Source organism: Vombatus ursinus, unplaced genomic scaffold, assembly GCF_900497805.2.
Source record: "Vombatus ursinus unplaced genomic scaffold, bare-nosed wombat genome assembly UNPS02004596.1, whole genome shotgun sequence".
Taxonomy (NCBI): Eukaryota; Metazoa; Chordata; class Mammalia; order Diprotodontia; family Vombatidae; genus Vombatus; species Vombatus ursinus.
This window is the reverse complement of record NW_020944374.1, coordinates 1,904,831-1,924,686: the sequence shown is the minus strand read 5'-3', so window position 1 is coordinate 1,924,686 and position 19,856 is coordinate 1,904,831. Positions and strand designations below refer to the sequence as shown.

Below are 19,856 nucleotides of genomic sequence, written 5' to 3'. Positions count from 1 at the left end.
TAAAATCAGTTTTCTTTTTAATCTTTTTAAATCAATTACAGTTTCTCTTTTTAAAAAAGCTAGCTTATGTTCCATGCATGAAAATGGTTAATGATTTTCATAGAAAAAAATCTTTTTTTTTTTTGTCTGTGTGTTTGTTTTTTAGCCACCTGACAACCAGAAACTTGGTTTATTGGAAGCTCTGTTAAAGATTAGTGATTGGCAACATGCACAGAGCATTATGGATCAGATGCCCCCATTCTATGCTTCTTCACATAGGCCAATAGCCATTGCTCTTTGCCAGCTTATCCATGTAACTGTTGACCCCCTCTACCGAAGGTATGTTCTGTATTTTACTAAGCATTAGAGAAATCCGTTAAGATAGTGAAATACATTATTTATGTTTTGTCAAATTGTACATTTTGTTAACCTCTGATGAAATAAAACATGCATAATGTGTAATATTTTTTTTTATTTTGATTTATCAGCAATCACTTCCATAAGCTTTTGAGTTTTAAATTTTTCTCCCCTTCCTTCCCCACCTCCCTCCCTAAGATGGCGTGCAATCTGATAGAGGCTATACATATACATTCCTATTAAACATTTTCACATTAGAGATGTTGTAAGGAAGAATTAGAGCCAATAGGAGGAACCACAAGAAAGAAGAAACAAAACAGAAGGAAAAAAAAGAGCAAGAGAAATGCTTCGATCTGCATTCAAATTCCATAGTTTCTTTGGATGTGGATAGCATTTTCCATCATGAGACCTTTGGAGATGTCTTAAATCCTTGCATTGCTGAGAAGGGCTTTTTTTTTTTTTTAAGTGAAGGAAGCATTTATTTACAGTTCTTGCAAGAAGCGTGTGTGTGGTACCCTAAAAGGACACACAAACCCATAGTGTATAATTTTAAGAAAAATTATTAACTAGTGATCAAATGCTCTCCTCTCATCTAAACCAGGGTTAGTGCGTGTATATGCCAAAAAATTTAAGTCATAGTGATACCTGAACCCTAGGTCTTTGAGGAGTGTGGGAACTTGTTTCTTTTACTTTTCCTTCCATGTTCCTCTGTTTTCTGCTCACTAAGGTCTGTGTCTAGTGGGATCTACCTCCATCTCATGTTAAGTGGCTGTGCTTGAAATTCTCACTCTATGATGTGCAGGCTGCTGTTTTCACCATTGCCATCTCAACCTCTGCCCTTCCCCAGTTATTTTGACAGTCCTAGGAGTACTCCAGTTTTGTGGGACTGCTTAGGAGCAGTAGCCTCAGAGTCTGTGTTAGCAACCCCAGCTTTTGAATCCCTTAAAGATATTGGCTGTTATCTCCATTGCCCCATAGGCTTCTAGGAAATCTCCATGGATGGTGTCTTCTGTGACCCTGCGGCAGTCCAGATGCCCAACAGGAGAAAATTTTGGGCTTATAGTTCTGCCACAAGTTATATGTGAAATTTGACCCCCTTTCCCTGTGTCTCCCCAATAATTAATATAGAAAGCACCTGGATTGAAAAGTGTTGACACTTAGTTGTATCTGCTCTTTCTGTTTCAGTTTTCTGTGCTATTGAAGGCTATCCCTTATTTTTCTTGATACTTGTCCTATTTTTTGCACTGTATGTAGATCTTTGGACTAGTCTAACAAAACAAAATTATGAGGATATATAATATAGAAGATATAGAGTAACTTAATGATGTAAAGTAAATGTGAATTAGAAATTTTAAAATGATGTAGGTATCACCTATGGTATAAAAATTGTTTTGTTTTTTTTTATTTTTATAGAGTTGGAGTACCTAAAGGTGCTAAAGGATCGTTTGTTGCTCTGTTACAAAACAAGCGAGCGCCAAAACAAGCAGACAGTTTTGAAGATATGAGAAAAGAAGTATTCAATATGCTCTGTCATCTTGGTCCTCACCTTTCTCATGATCCCATTTTGTTTGCAAAAGTGGTGCGCTTAGGGAAAGCATTTATGAAAGAGGTTAGTAAGATTTCTCTTCTAAGAAAAACATTTCTTATGTGAAAATTTTCTGTTCTTGGAGTGTATATGGAAGTGTCTTTCTAGCTTTGAAAAAAGAGTATAACTTAATCTAATTTTTAAAAATCCCTGTCTTTGGTGAAATAAAGTCTAAAGTAGCCTCAAGCTAATAGGTAAGCCAGGTCTTACATAAACCCTCTCTGGGGAAAATGCTACACCAAGAAACCATACTTTGGACTAGTAATTTTCTTTTAATTTGTGGTAACTCTTAGGGTCATCCTTATTCTCCATGATTTTCTTTCACTTAATTTTTTTTCTGAGTTTATCCTAAGCAGGGAAAAGAGCATCTTAGTCATTCAATAAAAGAAGGCCAGAGAAATGAAAAGCTTTTGTTCCTATAACATGATAAAATGAGATGGAGACTGCTGCCAAGGCACTGTAGTGATGAGAGTCTGTTTTCACTGTTCAAAGGTGAAATTTTGTATTATAATATAAACTATTATACTTTTTCAGCTACTTACTGTATATTACCTACCATTTATAATGTTTCTATGGAAAAATATTCTGAGTTCTAAACTGATTTACATGCTTCTGGAATAGAATGTTTTGGGGTTATAATTTGCCATATGTTCACTACTTGCCCATCTGTCCATGGATGTCCATGGACCAGGGCTGTTGCTGTCCTCTCAACCCTGGTGTTCACTCTTGAGTCCCCTTGATACCTGGACTGTTGATGAACTGTCTCAGACACTGCTGATGGCTTTGTCCAGACTTTGATAGGATGCTCCCCTTTTTATTTCTCCGAGATTAAATGTGTGATCTCTAATTTGGAAAGGCTGTGGTACTAGACTTCTTAGTTTAGATATGTTATGATGTAAGTAGAAAAAGCAGTAAATATAGAATTGGATTCTCTACTCACTTTTCCTATAGTTATGTGGGAATAAAGGAATTTTCCCTCTTTAGGATAAGTTTTCTCATTTATAGTACATGGTCTGGACTGGATGATCTTTAAGGGTCCTTTCAGCTCTGATATTCTTTTTTTTTTTTGTATCAAACCTCAGTCCTGAGGTGAATTGTTTTTTAAGGTAGACGATGTATTTTTTTGTAGAATCATACAGAGATTTAACAGTTAAGGTAGTTAAGTTTTATGTGGTCAGTGATTAACTTTTTACCTATTTAACTCCAGTGAAAGTTGTATCATGACATAAATGTTTGCGTTGTTGTTGTTGTGTGTCTGTCCTTTGTTCTCGAGGAGGACCATGACATCAGGGAGATGATGGCATGACTTGCAATTGACTTTGATTTAAGTGAGGGAGGGCTGTGCAAGGTCACCAGCCTCATTTTCTCCTCCAGAGAATTTTCTTATGTAACTTTTTAGCCTCTTCAATTTTGGTGCAATTGGACTTGAAAAGTTTTATTGATGGCTTTTTTTCTTGATACTAGTCATTTCTGGGCAGAAAAACCACCCCCAGATTGAACTCTCCTTTGTGACAAAGAAAGAGTGAAACTCAAACGTTCCATTCAGTGACCTCGTCTGGCAATATATACAACATTCAGCCCTTATAGTCCTCTGCCTCTGCAATAAGGAAGGAGAAGTGTTTCATTATCTCTTTTCTGAAACCTTCCTTGCTCATTCAAGTACTGGGTGATTGAATTTTTCATTTTTGCATGTAGTGTATGTGTATCATTATTCTGCTTATTTCATTCTGTATTCTCTTAATTTCTCGTTTGTTATTTCTTACTACACAATTAACATTCTGTTACCTTTTTGTACCCATGCCCCTCCGAATATCCATGGTCACCCATTTTTTATCTAGTTCTTTGCTACCGCAAACAGTGGTGCTGTGAATGTTGGTCTGTGCCGGACCTTTGTTTCCATTGGGGGCAATGGGTTACTGGATGAAACGATACAGACGGTTTAACCAGTAGTGTGCCTGTTTGTCTATAGCCTTTCCAGTGTTGGCTGTTGCTGTTTTTTTTTGTTTTCTTTCTTATTTTTCAGGGTATGAGATAAAACTTCAGAATTATTTTAATTTGTAAATCTTGTATTAATATGGAGCATTCTTTCACATGGTCAGTTCTGGCTTGCAGTTTTTTGAAAATTGTTCTTGTCCTTTGAACTATTTGTCTTTTGGGGACTGGCTCTTGGTGTTATATTTCTTGATTTGACTATGTTTCTAATTCTTTAGTAGCTAGTAATTATTTATTCTCTATCAAGAAATTTTTTAGGATGAATTATCTTGAAGATTAATACCTATTATTCCAGGAATATAGACTTCACTGTTATGCCAACAGGTTCTAAAGCATTGTATGAAGCTAGTCCACCCAGCAGATGACCTTACCTGACTTTACTGAATAGAATGAAGATGTCTGTCATGAGTTTCCTCCGTTCTTCTGCAATACTTCAAAAGTTTCTTGTCTTTTACTCTCCTTTTGATTTAGACTCAGAGGATGTGATTACCCTTCTTCCTTCTAAGACCACTTAATTTGCGCCTTGATTTCTATCCCCTTTTGTACTTTCCCATTTTTTTCCTGTTCTGTTCCTTCCTATTTGCTTATAAACATGTTTAGGTTTACCCTAGTCTTAAAAAAATGAACTTTACTCTGTTAGACCTGTCCTTTCTAAAACTAACATTCTATGTCTTCTTTCTCTTCTACCACCAGACTTCTAGAAAGGGTAGTCTTATTCTTTTCCTTTTCCTCCATTAAAAAAAAAACCAAAAAAAACAAAAAACTACCACTCCTTTCTCATTCCTTTGAAATATGACTTGTCCCTCCCCCCCACCACTTTAATGAAATTATGCCTTTAAAGGCCCCTGGTAACCATAGTATCAGTCACTAAATCCACTGATTTTCTCAGTCTTTATCCTCTTCAAACTATGTTCTATTTGACATGGTTAATTACTTGATTTGATATTCTCACTTCTTGGCTTCTGCAGTAATGTATTCCTCATAACTCTTCCTTTGTGAACTTCAGTTATACCTTTTCCTTTTTTCCTTAAGGTTTTACCCATCCCCTATGCTCTCTTCTTGATTTTTTCAGATTTTTCTGTTTCCATCCCTTAGTGATTCCTTTCAATCCTCTAATTTTACATATTGCCTCTATACAGATAAATTAGTATCTCTAGTCTGCCCTTCTTTGCATTCCAGTCCAAAATTGCTAACTGCCTATTAGATATTTCTGTGTGGATGTCCCCCAGTAACGTTAAAGTATCAACGATTCCCTCCAAATTTGCCTTTCACCTTAATCTTCCTTTTGTGCTGATGATTTTTTGACCATCTTCCCAATTGCTCAGGTATTTGGAGTCATCTTCCTTCTGTTACAGAATGTTTTGTACCTGTCCCACCTGTCTCTTGCTTCTGTTACCACTTTAATCCAGGCCCTTACCACCTTTGACTTTCCAGTCTCTCTTTGACTTTTGTCTTCTTTTTCCAATTCATTCGTCACCATTGGAGAGTAAACTTTCTAATGAATAGGTCTAATTATGTCATTCCCATATTAAGATCTTCAGTGGCTTCCTATTTCCTAGGGAATAAAATAACAACCATGTAGTCTAATATTCAATGCCTTCCACTATCTCACTTCAACATAGAATCACACACTTAGAACTGGAAGACACCTTAGAGGCCAATCCTTTCATTTTATAGAGTAGAAAACAAGGGAAGTGATTGCCCCAATAGAGCTGGTATTTGAAGCACTTTTTTTTTTTGGTGAGACAGTTGGGGTTAAGTGAATTGCCCAGAGTCACACAGCTAGTAAGTGTTATGTGTCTGAGGCCGGTTTTGAACTCAGGTCTTCCTGACTTCAGGGCCAGTGCTCTATCCACTGTGCCACTTAGCTGCCTCCAGAGCTGATACTTGAACACAGATCCTAAATCTACTTTCTGGCTTTATTTCATAGTTTTCTGTTTACTGTACATCTCTGCAAAACTGAATTAAAAGCCATTACCCATGTTTTGGTCTGTTAAAATCGACCTTCATGAACCAGCTCAGGTACCATTCCATGAATTCTTCTCCCAATTTTATATTCTTATTACATTCTAATTAGTAGTATTGTGTATATCTTATTTTCCCTAATAGAAACTCTTCAGAGCATGGACTGAGTAATTTTTCATCATCTCTGGTATCCCCAGCAGAATATACTATACAAAAGTAGGCATTTGATAAATGTTAATTTGAAATGAATGTAAATGAAATACTTCAGTAGTTGTATAAGTTCATTTTGTTTGGTAGTGTGTAATGGGATTTGGGTATCAGAAAAGTTGTGAGCAGATTTATTAAGGGGTTTTAATGTTGTCTTTTAAAAAATTCTTATTGTCTATTTTTGCCTTTTTATTGGAAAAAAAATGCATTTAGTATCTAGCCCCTAATAGTTTAAAAATTCCCCAGTTCTATCATTTTAGGACAAAATGTGTATTTTTTCTGAGATAAGGGCCCAGAACATCTTGAAAACAATTAAAGATAGGTTTGTAGCTTTTAGTCCCTTAAACATGTGTGTGTTATCTATAAAAACCTGGATTTACAGAGAAGAATTGGGGTGATTCTTTTATTTTATAAAAGAAAGATTGGGGGGGGGGGGTGCTAGGCAATGGGGTTAAGTGACTTGCCCAGGGTCACACAGCTAGAAAGTGTCAAGTGTCTGAATCCGTATTTGAACTCAGGTCCTCCTGACTCCAGGGCCAGTGCTCTATCTACTGTGCCACCTAGCTGCCCCTATTCATTTTCTTTTAATGAATAATTTAATTCAACAAATCAGTCTCAGAAAAAATGGTTATAAAATTAGAAGTACAACAACAATAATAATAATGATACAGATATTACAGTTTTGTATATATACAATTTGTATATAATAGTTTTGTCTTCATTTACATTTGAATACTAGTTAATATTTCTTTCTATTCCCCCGTCCTGTCCAACTTTTTCATAAAAAGGGAGTTAACTACAGCAGTATTTATCCGATGTTGTATAATGTTGTAAATAACTGAGAAGCGCTGTCAGTTTATATTTGGTTTAAAAGTATAATCTAGAAAGCTGTCTCATGTCCTCTTAAGATCATAGATTTAGAATGCACATTCCTTATGGGCCTGTTTCATTCTTTATTGGTATCCCCTAGCATGTGTGGTTCTTGGCACATAATAGTTAACTTAATAAATGCTTATTGATTGATAGAACTGAAGGCACGTCAGAGTATTTAGTTTAATCCCTATCCCTCCTTTCACAGATAAGAAAATTGAGACCCAAGGAATTTAAGTGACTTGTACAAGTTTGCGTGGCAGTTAAGTGTTAGAGGCAGGTTTGAACTTGTATCCTCTGACCCTAGATAGAACCTTTGCTTCTGCTACTATATCCTGCTGCTCATTTTTCTGATTATCTAATTTGCCTGTTTGATTATTCTGAAGAGATTAATTTTTTGTTTTTTGAAGCATGTATTATTTAAAATAATATTAAATCATAGTATGTAATTATATGTAAATAATTAGACATTAATTAAATTATGCTTAATTAAAGCTGCGAAGGTTTTGAATAAGGTTTTTTTTAAAGAAGCAATTATTTTTTATTATTTAAAAAAATTTTTTAAAATTAATTTATTTTGATTGATCAACAATCACTTCCATGTGCTTTTGAGTTTAAAATTTTTCTCCCCCTGTCTCCCCACTACCCTCCCCAAGATGGCACACAATCTGATATGGGCTGTACATATACATTCCTATTAAACATATTTTCACATCAGTGATATTGTAAGTAAGAATTAGAACCAATAGGAGGAACCATCAGAAAGAGGAAACAAAACTCAACATAAGAGAAAAAAATAGTAAACAGTATGCTTTGATCTGCATTCAAACTCCATAGTTCTTTTTTTGAATGTGGATAGCATTTTCCATCACAAGGCCTTTGGAGATTTCCTAGATCCTTGTATTGCTGGGAAGGGTTAAGTTTATCAATGTTAGTCATTGTACAACGTGGCTGTTTCTGTGTACAACGTTCTCTTGGTTCTGCTTATTTCACTCAGCATCAGACCATACAAGTCTTTCCAGGTTTTTCTGAAGTCAACCTGTTCATCATTTCTTATAGCACGATAGTATTCCATTACATTCATATACCACAACTTGTTCAGCCATTCCCCAATTGATGGGCATCCTCTCAATTAATTTCCAATTCTTTGTCACCACAAAAAGAGCTGCTCTGCTATAAATATTTTTGTACACGTGGGTCCTTTTCCCATTTATATGATCTCTTTGGGATATAGCCCTAGAAGTGCTATTGCTGGGTCAAACAGTAAAGAAGCAATTATCTTTAATTTTAATAGTTTGATCCTGATCTGAAGAATGTTTTATAGAAAAATGTAATCATACATGTTTTAAAACAAATTGAGCACGATCAGATGAGCCTGGCTATTAGTTGGCAGTTGGCTTGATAAACCCATATGGTATCCAATTTACTAAATAACTGATGGGTGACTCATTTTATTCAGTGAGTATTTTTACTGGTGTATTAGTCTGAGTTAAAAATGAATTGTAGAAAATAATGATCTGGTTCCTATATTCTCTTGGTAAGTTTTTTTTTTTTTTTTGGTAGATATATATATAATGTCAACACAGTGTTTTTGGTACTTAGATTAGACTCTTTGAGAGCAAAGTGCCTGCCTCTAAAGAAGAGGTTCTTAACCTTTTTTTTTGTGTCCTGCACCCCTTTGATAGTTTAGTGAAGTTTTTGGACTCCTCAGAAAAATGTTTTTTGTTTTTTGTTTTTTATAACATGTATAAAGCAAAACATATAGGATTAGGAAGGAAACATTATATTGAAATAAAGAAGTAATTTTTCTGCCATCCAATTTCTCTTGAACACCCTTCCACCCTGGAAATCTATCAGTGGATGTCCAAGGACCTCAGATGAAGAATTTTTGCTCTAAAGTGAAGGTTTTGTTGTTGAATAAGCATTGTGGTAGGAGTCAGGAGACCAAGGTTGGTCTCAGTTATAACTTCTCACAACTTTACTCCTTGTGTTTTGAAAATGCTATGGTTTGCTTTAGTAGAAATGATCTTCCCTATGTAGCCAGTTAAATTTTTTCTGTTCCATTAATTGCCTATCTAATTCATAGAATGATGTTTAACTCCTGTTTTCCAGCTTGGTTTCTACTTTGAGTTTGCAAGTGATGTCTTATGGGACTCAGCTTAGATATCAATCAGTCATTTAACAAACGTTGAATTAAACACCTATTAAATTCTAGGCACTATGCCAGATGCTTGGGGTACAAGGACAGAGAATGAAATAATCTTTACTTGAAAGGAGCTTACATTCTATTGGGGGAGGCAGTTAAACATGTAATTATCTACAGTTTAAATACAAGTGATATGATAGTCCAGGCATTAGCAGTTGGGGGCATCAAGAAAAGCTTCATGCAGAAGGTGGTGTTTGAACTGTGCCTTGAAGGAGTATTCCAGGGTAACAAGACTCCAGTCTTGGAGGGAAGTTCCAGGGTGAGAAGGCACCTGAATAATTTTTTTAAGTCTTTAGAGTCAGAAGCACATCTGGGAGGAGAATGAAGCATGACTGGCCTGTGCTGTTCTTAGAGCTATATCACATCATGTTTTTAGTGTGATAGGAGAGCTCCAAATTCTACTTTATATTTGGCTTGTCACCGTGCCTTAAAATATGCTTCACAGAAATGTGATGGCAAATACGATTTTGTTCTGTACATAGCAAGTGCTAAAACAGTTCCTGGCCACTCTTAGTACATCTAATATTAATGCCATAATTTGGAAATTAGCAACATATCTTAACTCCAAAAATGAACCCTTAAGTTAGATAAAGTTGGTCAAAATACATGATCCTGTGTTATTTTATTGGCTAAAATGCTGTTCTGGGTTGATCTTGTTTTAAGAGAATAGAGTAAATAAAGCTACAAAAACCTAAACTAAGAAATTTGTGTATTATTTGTTTTGCACATTTTGGGGTTAAAACATAGTTTTTCATTATTGCCAAAAGATTTAGAGTAGCAGTTCTCATCAAAATGTGATTTGGGGGTTTCTTACCTTTCAGGGAGTTTGAGAGGTCAAAACTATTTTCATAATAATACTAAGATATTTTAATTTCTGATAGGTAAATATTGATAAAATATAATCAACATAAGCAAAACTATTTGGAGAGAGGGTCCTCAATAATTTCTTCCTGAGACCAAAAAATTTAACTATTTCTGAAAACTATACCCTGATCCCTTATGCTCATTCCCCTCAACCAAACACCATTCCCAGTGTACCACTCTAAAACTATTCATTGTTTCCACTGTGTTTTCTTAATTGCCTGTTCCATAAGACAATTGAAATTTTTTCCTTTCCTGTTCTTCTTGTCGTCTCAGTTCACTCATTCCTCCTACTCACGAGTTGAGGTGGGGGAATTACATTACTTCTTGCCATCATCCACAAATGCTCCATTTTTTATGGACTCTGAAATTCCCTCATCTGATGTATAGTCATTAAATTTCTGCCTTGCAGCCCCCATACCCTGCTACCCATCTTTATTATGAAATCCTTTCCCTACTGTTGGATATCTTCATCTGAATGGAGGTGGGAAAAACATGTAATTGATGATTTTTTTTTCTTTTTTGCCCTTCAAAGACATCCTTTTTTCTCCATTGAACTCCCTACCCTGTGGGGGGGGGGGGAAACAAATATCTAATATGGTGATCACATCTTATGATGTAGATAATATTCTGTACTAGTAGCTCTCCATTACCCTGTTACGAGGGAGGTGTATTATGTTTCATTATCTGTTCTCTGGGCCCTTTGGTTTCCAGGTAGTTTGACTATGTTTTCTTATGGTACAATAATATTCCATGGCATAGATCACAATTTTGTTTAGCCATTCCTTTTCAATGGGCACTTATTTTCTTTCTAGCTTTTTCCATCCATTTTTTTTTTCCATTTAGGATTCTCGTAGTTAATTGTACACAATTTCCTCAGATTTGGTTTCTATCATTCAGTATTAATGTAATTATCATATGTAACACTGCTCTCTTTCCCTTTCATCTTTTCTTTTTCCTTTTTTTTTTTGAACAAAATAGCATGGAAGCCAGCTTTGGTTATTTTGCCACTGAATTATTGTGCTGGCTCAAACTTTTCCTTTGATTTTGATAGTTTAAGTATGGTGAAGTTTATAAATGTGAAGTTTGAAATGTTTTTGTTTTTAAAATGGGGTATTTGAAGTAGAATATTAATACAAGGATATGCAGATAAGGCAAATAACAAGTAGAAGGATGAGATATCTAACCTAATTTCATTGCTTCCTGGGAGGAATCGTTAATATTGCCTTTATTATTTCTCATTTAGGAATTTCTAATTCAAAGAATTTCTTAATTGTACTAATTTAACTGGGTCTTTAAATTCCTTTGGGTATATATGTAAAGATTGAAAAAAGCAAATATTTCAGGGCATTGGGTAGCTTAATATACTGTTTATAAGAAGAACTAATAATGACATAGTTAATAGAAAATAATTTAAACTTAGTTTTAACTTTTTGTATGTGTTTTTAGTTTCAGGCTGATGGAAACAAACCAGAAGAAAAAGACAGAATGGTAAGAGTCTAGGAAAACATAATGACATCTAACATTTTGGCTAGGCACAGCAGTATGCAGACAATTTTTATTGTGAGCCGGTTGTAGCCATATGTGGGAAAATGCTTTATAATATTGTAACATCAACTACTTACCAGATATTGTTTTTGGAAGTGCCTACAAACTGGGGTTTTTTTAGATTAACCTGCTCATATTCTGTGAGATTGAGAAGGACAGAATTATAAAGCATCATTTCTTTTTAAAAAAGCTATACTTCATGTAAGATGGGTGGGAGAATGGGGAAAAATAATTGGACAATTGAGTGGATAAGAGAGGGAGATGAAGGGATGCTCTATAAAAGAAAGGAGGGTACTGTGGACAAAGGGTTACAGGTGGAGATTATAAATCTCAGATATGATCTCCCTAGTCTGTTACATGTATTTTTAGATAAGTGTATCTTGTTTTACATAATCATTTCTGAAAAGCTGTGTGTGAGATAATTTAAAATTCATTGGCAGCAGTTTTTTATTTGAATGACACATAATGAATTTCTATTGTATCACTTCTTTAATTTTTGGGGGGATTCAAGAATGAGAAGTCTGAAATTTGAGTAAGTTATCCCTAGGTGGCATCCTTGCAGCTTTGATAGGCATAACCTGTCCTGCACGTATCTCCAAGCAGAGGACAAGTAGACAGTAAAGTTAATTTTTTTCTTTAAAGAAAATAACTCCTTATTACCAAAACATAATTATATAACTTAGAAAACTAATTCCCAAGAAAGATTAGAACAATATCTTTTGGAATAAATGTTTAAAAGAACTCTGTTCAAAATAAGAGCATTTAATTGAACAAAATGTATTAGGCAGTTTCAAGTAAGCATACAGGTACTTTTGGCCATATCTTTTAGGTCATGAGCTTTCTTTCCATTAACTATGTACTTGGCTTTCCTTACTTAGTACTGGTGTTGGTGGACCAAGACTGTAACTTTCCGCGTGTTCTTTGTTTCTGGGATCTATTGATTGTTGTTGTTCAGTCCAACTCTTCTTGACCTTATTTGGGATTTTCTTGGCCAACATAGTGGAGTGATTTGCCATTTCCTTCTCCATCTCATTTTCCAGATGAGAAAACTGAGGCAAACAGGGTTAAGTAACACACAGGTAGCAAGTGTCCCGAGGCCAGATATCAACTCAGAAATATGAGTCTTCCTGACTCCAGGCCTGGCACTCTATCATCTGTGCCACCTAGTTGCCTGTATCTGGGATCTAACTGTATGTAACTCAAATTCAAAGCAATATAATGTCCTGTTCTCTTGCTTCCTTATTCCTTTACCTTATTGCCATGGGAGAATTTGCATTGGAATTACTAATAGCATCAACTCTCTAGGTTTCAATTCATAACCCTAACACCTCTTTTTGAGGCTTAGATTATTTAAGGATTTCTATAACTGGCATCACTTGTCCCTAGCCCTTTCGATATGGAAGTTAATTATTAACCTCTGCTCTCTCCTTAAGCTTTGTCCTGCAAACTTTTTTGTAACTGTTCAGAGTAAAGAAGCATGTTTAAACACATTTTGAGCAGTTAAATAAGATTGTCTTTTTGAAGGAAAGAATCATTTTGTAAAGAAGATGAATCTCCTTTTAACTTTGGTTTTGTCTAAGCCAGTATTTTTCTGTATCAGGTTTCTCTAAATTGGAATAAGCTGGTATAATCAAGTTTCTCTACATGGGATTTGGCTTTTCTTACATTAAGATGTCTGAAATATAAAGTAAAATGATTATTGCCAGTTATCAAGATTGTTTCTATTTTCTAGCTGCACTTAGCCTTTGGAATACTAGTAGAGACAATGGGCAATTCAACTTAATACATAGTTTCTTTAGTAATCATCTTAGATTGGTTAAACTTTAAATCAAAGAACCTGCATTTATATACTTAATCCTGAGTGGGTAAAGAATATCATTGTTGGTTATTGCTCTACATTCAGCTGATTTTTCCCCCCTTTTATACTATTAACATTTTTCCCCAGAAGTAGATTGATTATAAATATTTTGAATTTCTTAACTTTTTGAGTTGGATATTTTTTTCTTTATTCATTTTGCAGTAAAGTGTAATTCACAGTATCTTATATTCTACCTTATTCCACACATTCTTTTATAGTCAAACAATAAGCATTGACTATATGCTAGGCACTGGGGATGGATAGATAAAAATGAAATGATCCTCAAGGAGCTTATATATACACTTATATAAGTGTATATACAGTACAGGGCAATTTGGGGAGGGAGGGCACTAGTTGCTGGGGTATTTAGGATAGACTTGGTGTAGAAGGTGGTGCTTTAGTTCACTCTTGAAGGAAATAATGTATTACAAGAGGAAGGGAGGAGGAAATGCATTCCACAGGTAGAGGACTCTTAGCACATACAAGGGAGATATAGAATACTTTGTGTGAAGAACACAGAGAAAAAGCCAGTTTAGCTTGATCTTAGAGTTGGGGGGAAGAAGGAAGCAATATATAATGAGGCTGGAAAGATAGGTTAGAGCCAAGTTGTGAATGGTTTTAAAAGCCACAGAGGGGAGTTTATTATTGTGTAAGAGTGTGACGCAGTCAGATCTGTTCAAGGAAAATTACTTGGACAGTTGTGTCCTAAGAAAAGGAGGCCGATTAGAAAGCCATAGTACTGGTAAGAGGTGATGAGGACCTGGATAAATTGTTGGTTGTGCAAGTAGAGAGAAAGTGGCAGATCTGAAAAATGTTGAGATGAGTTTTGTTAAAAGGTTAGGGTGAGAGAGGGGATGGAGAGTTGAGGTTAAAAAACTGATCTACTTGAAGAATGTTGTTCATTCGTTTCAGTAGCATCCGACTCTCCCTGACCCCATTTGAGGTTTTCTTGGCAAAGATACTGGAGTGGTTTGCCAATTTCTTTTCTAGCTTATTTTACAGATGAGGAAGAGGTAAACAGAATTAAGTGACTTGCCCAGGGTCACACAGCTACTAAATGTCTGAGGCTGGATTTGAATTCAGGTTTTCATGACTTCAGGCCTAGTGACTGCATTATCTAACTTCCTTGAAGAGTAATAGTATCCCAAATAGAAATAGAGAAATTCAGAAAAGGGTTGGATTTTTAGGCAGAGATGATAAGTTCTGTTTGGGACAACTGAATTTGAGATGTCTATGGGGTATCTGTTTTGAAATATCTAATAAGCAGTTGGTGATGCAGGGCTCAAACTCAGGAGAAAGACTAGATTGGATATGTAGATCTGGGTTTCATTTACATAGGGAAAAATAAAGGGAGGAGATACATAGGATGGCTGGAGGGGATGGTAGGGTCTACTGAAAGTTTTTTAAGAATGGAGGCAATGTGGTTATATTTGTAGACAACTGAAAAGTTGTCTTTAGACAATTAAGGAGAGAGTGAAGATTGGTGAGAGAGAGGGAATAATTGAAGTCAGCTGGAGAAGATGACGGGACAGAGCCAAGAACACATGTAAAAAGTTGGCCTTGGCAAAGAGAAGGACCACATCTTCATCAGAATTTGGAGTAGAAGAAAAAATGAGGGATGTCAAGGGTTTTTGAGATGAAGATGGAAGAAGAGGAAGCTTATAGTAAATGGCTTCAATTTTCTCAATGAAATAAGGAATGAGGTCTTCAACTTAGAGGAAGGAGGAGGTATGGGAAGTTTGAGAAGAAAAAGATTAGGAGGAGAGGCTTCTTTGGGGAATATGATAGGGAATCAATTAGGGAGGACTAATAGGACTGTTTTGTTGTTATGAGGAACTAGTTGAAATTGCATAACAAATTTGTAGTAGATGAGTCATCATGGTTGCATGACTTCTTCCAGCTTAGTTCAGCAGCACTTGAATAGGAACAGTATGGTAGATAGAGTAATATAGGGATGGGGTTTGGCAAGGAATGATTGACAGTAGAAATGGGTGAGGGATTTGAAAGTAAAAGACTGGACAGCTAGGTGGCACAGTGGATAGAGCTCTGGCCTTGGAGTCAGGAGGACCTGAGTTCAAATCCAGCCTCAGACACTTGACACTTATTAGCCGTGTGACCCTGGGCAACTCACTTAACCCCGCTTGCCTCACCAAAAAGAACAAAAAAAAAAAAAAAAGTAAAGGACTTTGTGGAATTGATTTCGGGTTAAGTAAAGATTTGAGATTAGTAATGGAAGAAAGTGCCTTCAGAGGACAATGGACTGAGAAAGTACTGAGGATTAGAGCAATTGGCAATCATGATAGTAAAGAAGGGTGAGGAATAGAAAGAGATAGGTAGAAGAAAGCCAGTTTTTCAATTATGGAAGTGGAACTCTTGGCCAAGTGAAGTCTAGGGTATAGCCATTCCTGTGTGTGGCTGTTGTGGAGAGCAGTAGGTAATGGGATTTGAGGAGGTTGAGGAACTAGGAAAAGACAGTGACAAAAGCCTGAACTAGGCTGGTGGCTATGTGACTAGAGAGACAGGGACCGATGTGTGAGAGAAAAGCAATTTCTAATTCTACAATAAGATTTGGCAACTGATATAACATGTGGGACGAGGGAGAGAGAGAAGTTGAGTGACATTGAGGTTTTAAATGTGGATGACGGGTAGAATGATAGTGTCCTAGGTGGGAATAGGGAAGTTCAAAGAGGGAGATGGGTTTTTGGGTAAAAGATGAGTTCTACTTTGGATGGATTTAATTTGAAATTCCTAGATGTCAAGTTTGAAATATCTCTAATAGGCATTTGGAGATGTGATTAGATCTTAAGAGAGAGATTAGGTAGAGCTAGATATACAGGTCCAGGAGTAATTTTTATTGAGATGATAAGCTTGTGGGAGCAGTTGAGATCACTAAGTGAGAGTATAGACAGAAGAGAAGAGGGCCCAGGATAGAGCCTTTGGGTACAACTACAATTGGAAGGTGAGATATAGAACTCTGATCAATGTAACCATGATTTCAGAACCAGCAGAGGAGGAGACTGAGAGTGTTCAGACAGGAGAACTGAGAGCAGTGTCCGGAGAGGAGAGAGTAGTCAGTGGTGTCAAATACAGCAGATAGGTCAAGAAAAAATGAAGATTGAGGAAAGAGCCTTTAGATTTGAGGATCCAGAGATCATCGATAACTTCTTGATAAGTCTGGCATTTGGAGAAATATACTAACTCTTGGCCATTAATAATATTCTCATATCAATATATTCTTTGTTATGTATTTAGGGTGTTTCGTGCTTATTTTTATAGGTGTTTCTGATCTGTAGAACAGTTTAGGCAAATAGCCATCAGCTGATCTCTTGAATACTTTTTCTTTCCTTTTTTGGTAGGAAACTTTGCTTAGTTGCTTGCTGACTATTACTGACCAGGTGCTACTTCCTTCTCTTTCTTTAATGGATTGCAATGCTTGTATGTCTGAAGAACTATGGGGAATGTTTAAATCATTTCCATATCAATACAGGTAAGTATTGGCATTTTTTTTGATTTTGAACCATGTCAATATTGATGCATTGGATTTATTTTTTAAAAATGTATTTAACAAGCATTTATTTTCTCTCCTTCCCACTCCTTGCCCCCACTAAAAATAAAAGAAGAAAAACAAAATCTTTCTAACAAAGTTTGGAAGCAAAACAAATTCCCACATTGGTCATGTCCAAAAATGTGTCTCAGTATGCACATTTATTCATTAGTTTTTTTTTGAGGAGGGTGGGTGTCATTGGTCTTCTGAAATTATGGTTACATTGATCTGTCTTTCAAAGTTGTTTGGTTTTACAGTAGTGTTAGAGTATAAGTGACTCTTTTGGTTCCGCTTACTTAACTATGTATTAGGCATACAAGTCTTCCCTTTTTTATACTGTAATAGTATTTCATTACATTCGTATGCCATAGTTTGTTATGCCATTCCCCAATTGATGGACATTCCTATAGTTTCTGATTTGCCATCCAAAATGCTATTTTTGTATATATGGATCTCTTTGGGCTGTAAGTCTAGCAGTGATATTGCTTGGTCAAAGGGTATGCACAATTAAGTAATGTTTTGGTCTGAGGTCCAAATTGCTTTCCAGAATGGCTTGATCAATTAATCCACTACCCTATCAACAGTACAGTTTTCCTGCAGCCCCTCCAACCTTTGTCATTTCCTTTTTTTGGTCTTCTTTGGCGATCTAATGAGTGTGAGGTAGAACCTTTGGAGTTCCTTTAATTTTCATTTCTCTAATTATTAGTAATTTTGGAGGATTTTTTTCACATGGCTGTTGATGGCTTGATTTTCTTCCCTTGAGAAGTGTCTGTTGATATCCTTTGACCATTTATCTATTGGGGATTGGCTTTTATACTTAAAAATTTGAACCAGTTCCTCTTATAGTGTCCCAGAAGTCTTAGTGAAGTTTAAAGTGATAGTACCTTTAATATTATAAATGTTACAAACTTATAAGCAAACTGAAGTTAGTTAATTTTTAAAAATATTAATGTGTTTCAATAAACTTCAATATAACCAGTGTTTTGTTATGTTACTCCAGATGATTTTAGAACTCAGTGAAAACTTGCCTCAGCTGTAGCTCAGTGACCAAATAGATTGCTTTTGTAATCCTACCTTTAAGATCATTTAAAGAATGAGATTTTGATGCATTTTTGATGGGATAAGAAAGAGTATAATGGAGATATATCAGGTGACCAAGTGACCAAACAATAGGACCTCCTGTTGATCAACTGGTTTGAGAAAATGTCATCTATAAACTGTTCAATATGCAACGCATAATGACAGGGTGTTCCATCTTGTCAAAATTCATTATTCAGAATTCACAGAACTAAGTATAAAATAAATTTAAATAATTAAACTTTCAAATGATTTTTTTGGTGAGTTTGCCACATTTATATTTCTAAATTTATTAAAGCTTAAAACTGCACTTAGACTTTTGTTTTGGGACATGCTTAATATGTAAATGAGACATTTGTTATGCATTGGCTAAACTTATATAACATTTCTTTTTCCTCTATCTCTTCTTTAAGGTATCGTCTGTATGGTCAGTGGAAGAATGAAACTTATAATAGTCACCCACTTTTGGTAAAAGTTAAAGCTCAAACGATAGACAGAGCCAAATATATAATGAAGTAAGTTTTTTTTTCAATTATATTTGTTGAATCATAGTAAATTTAGATAGCTTAAATGTAAGCATAAATGTTAGTAAGTCCATGAGTCTTAACTTCATAGGCACCATATTAATCTAGTAGCTATTTGTATGTTATACCTGTGATGTAATAGACCTTGTTCTAAGATTTTACATTCAGGAAGGCTGCACATCTAATAAAAATTCTTTTGAACAGACTGCAATATATAGTGTCAGGTCTCTATACAAAGCTAATATAGTTTCAGTGAGCAAGAAGAATGGGGAAAAGCTAATATGGATGCACAAGGTACTCCACAGCCAATGTTAATTTTTAAAAAGACATGTAAGATATGGTATCAGGTTCAAGTAAAAGAATGATTGGAAAGGCGTAGCATGGTACTGAATGTAAGGCTGGCTTCAGGAAAGAGAAAGTTCAGTGAGTTGAGGTTAGTATGCAAGGGACAGCAAAGTGGTGTTTTTTTTTTTTTTTTAAGGTATATTGGGGAAAAGGAGTTAAGTCAAGAAGCATTTATTAAGCACCTACTGAGTGCCAGGCACTGTGCTAATTAAGCACAAAGGGATAGAGAGAAAAGCAGAAATGGTCTCTTTTCTGAAGGAACTCATAGTCTAATGGGGAAGACAACTTGGAAACTGCAATGTACAAACAAGTTAGATAATCTCCAAGGGAAGGGTTTAGCATTAAGAGGATTGGGAAAGGCTTCTTGCAGAAGGTATGGGACTTGTAGAACCTCTAAGAAAGGATAGAGCAGCTGCTTACTGTGAATGGGATGGTAGTAGATAATAGAGAAGAGGGAGAACTACTCAATTTTTATATTGCTTCTGTTTTCTCTGCCAAGGCAAATGATCTTTGCCTGGAAAGGACAGAACAAAAGCATATAATAGATAGTACAAAGGTAACTGAGTAAGAGAGCATTTAAGTTGCTTTTGATGAGTTTGTCACCTGGTCCAATGAACTACATCATTGGATACTGAAAGAACTCGTGTATGGGATTGCTCAGTCTTCTGTCTGCTTTTATTTTGAAAATTTTTTTGATTGTTGAAAGGTCTAGTGGAAATTTAAAAATTCTTCTTGGTAGGAATCTCAGTTTTTCAAAAGGTTTTATTGCTTAGTTTTTCATCTCATTTAAAATTTTAAGGGATTTCTATAAGAGGTTTTTGGAACAGAGAGGTGGTGTAGTAAATAAAACACCAGGCCTGGAATGAGGAAGACCTAAGTTCAAATGCGACCTCAGACACTTACTATCTGCATGATCCTCGGCAAGTCACTGAACCCCG

General features: G+C 35.6%; 1 protein-coding gene across 6 annotated transcripts in view; it reads left to right on the top strand.

Annotated features, from left to right (window-relative positions):
- The window catches only part of THOC2 (THO complex 2), a 96,305-nt gene that overhangs the window by 31,699 nt on the left and 44,750 nt on the right, over positions 1-19,856 (top strand). For all 6 annotated transcript variants that reach the window (XM_027838521.1, XM_027838549.1, XM_027838536.1 and 3 more), the window contains exons 11-15: positions 146-318; positions 1,750-1,945; positions 11,472-11,513; positions 16,785-16,915; positions 18,463-18,564. In XM_027838521.1, the coding sequence (XP_027694322.1) occupies positions 146-318; positions 1,750-1,945; positions 11,472-11,513; positions 16,785-16,915; positions 18,463-18,564 (644 nt within the window). The remainder of the gene's footprint in view (positions 1-145; positions 319-1,749; positions 1,946-11,471; positions 11,514-16,784; positions 16,916-18,462; positions 18,565-19,856) is intronic.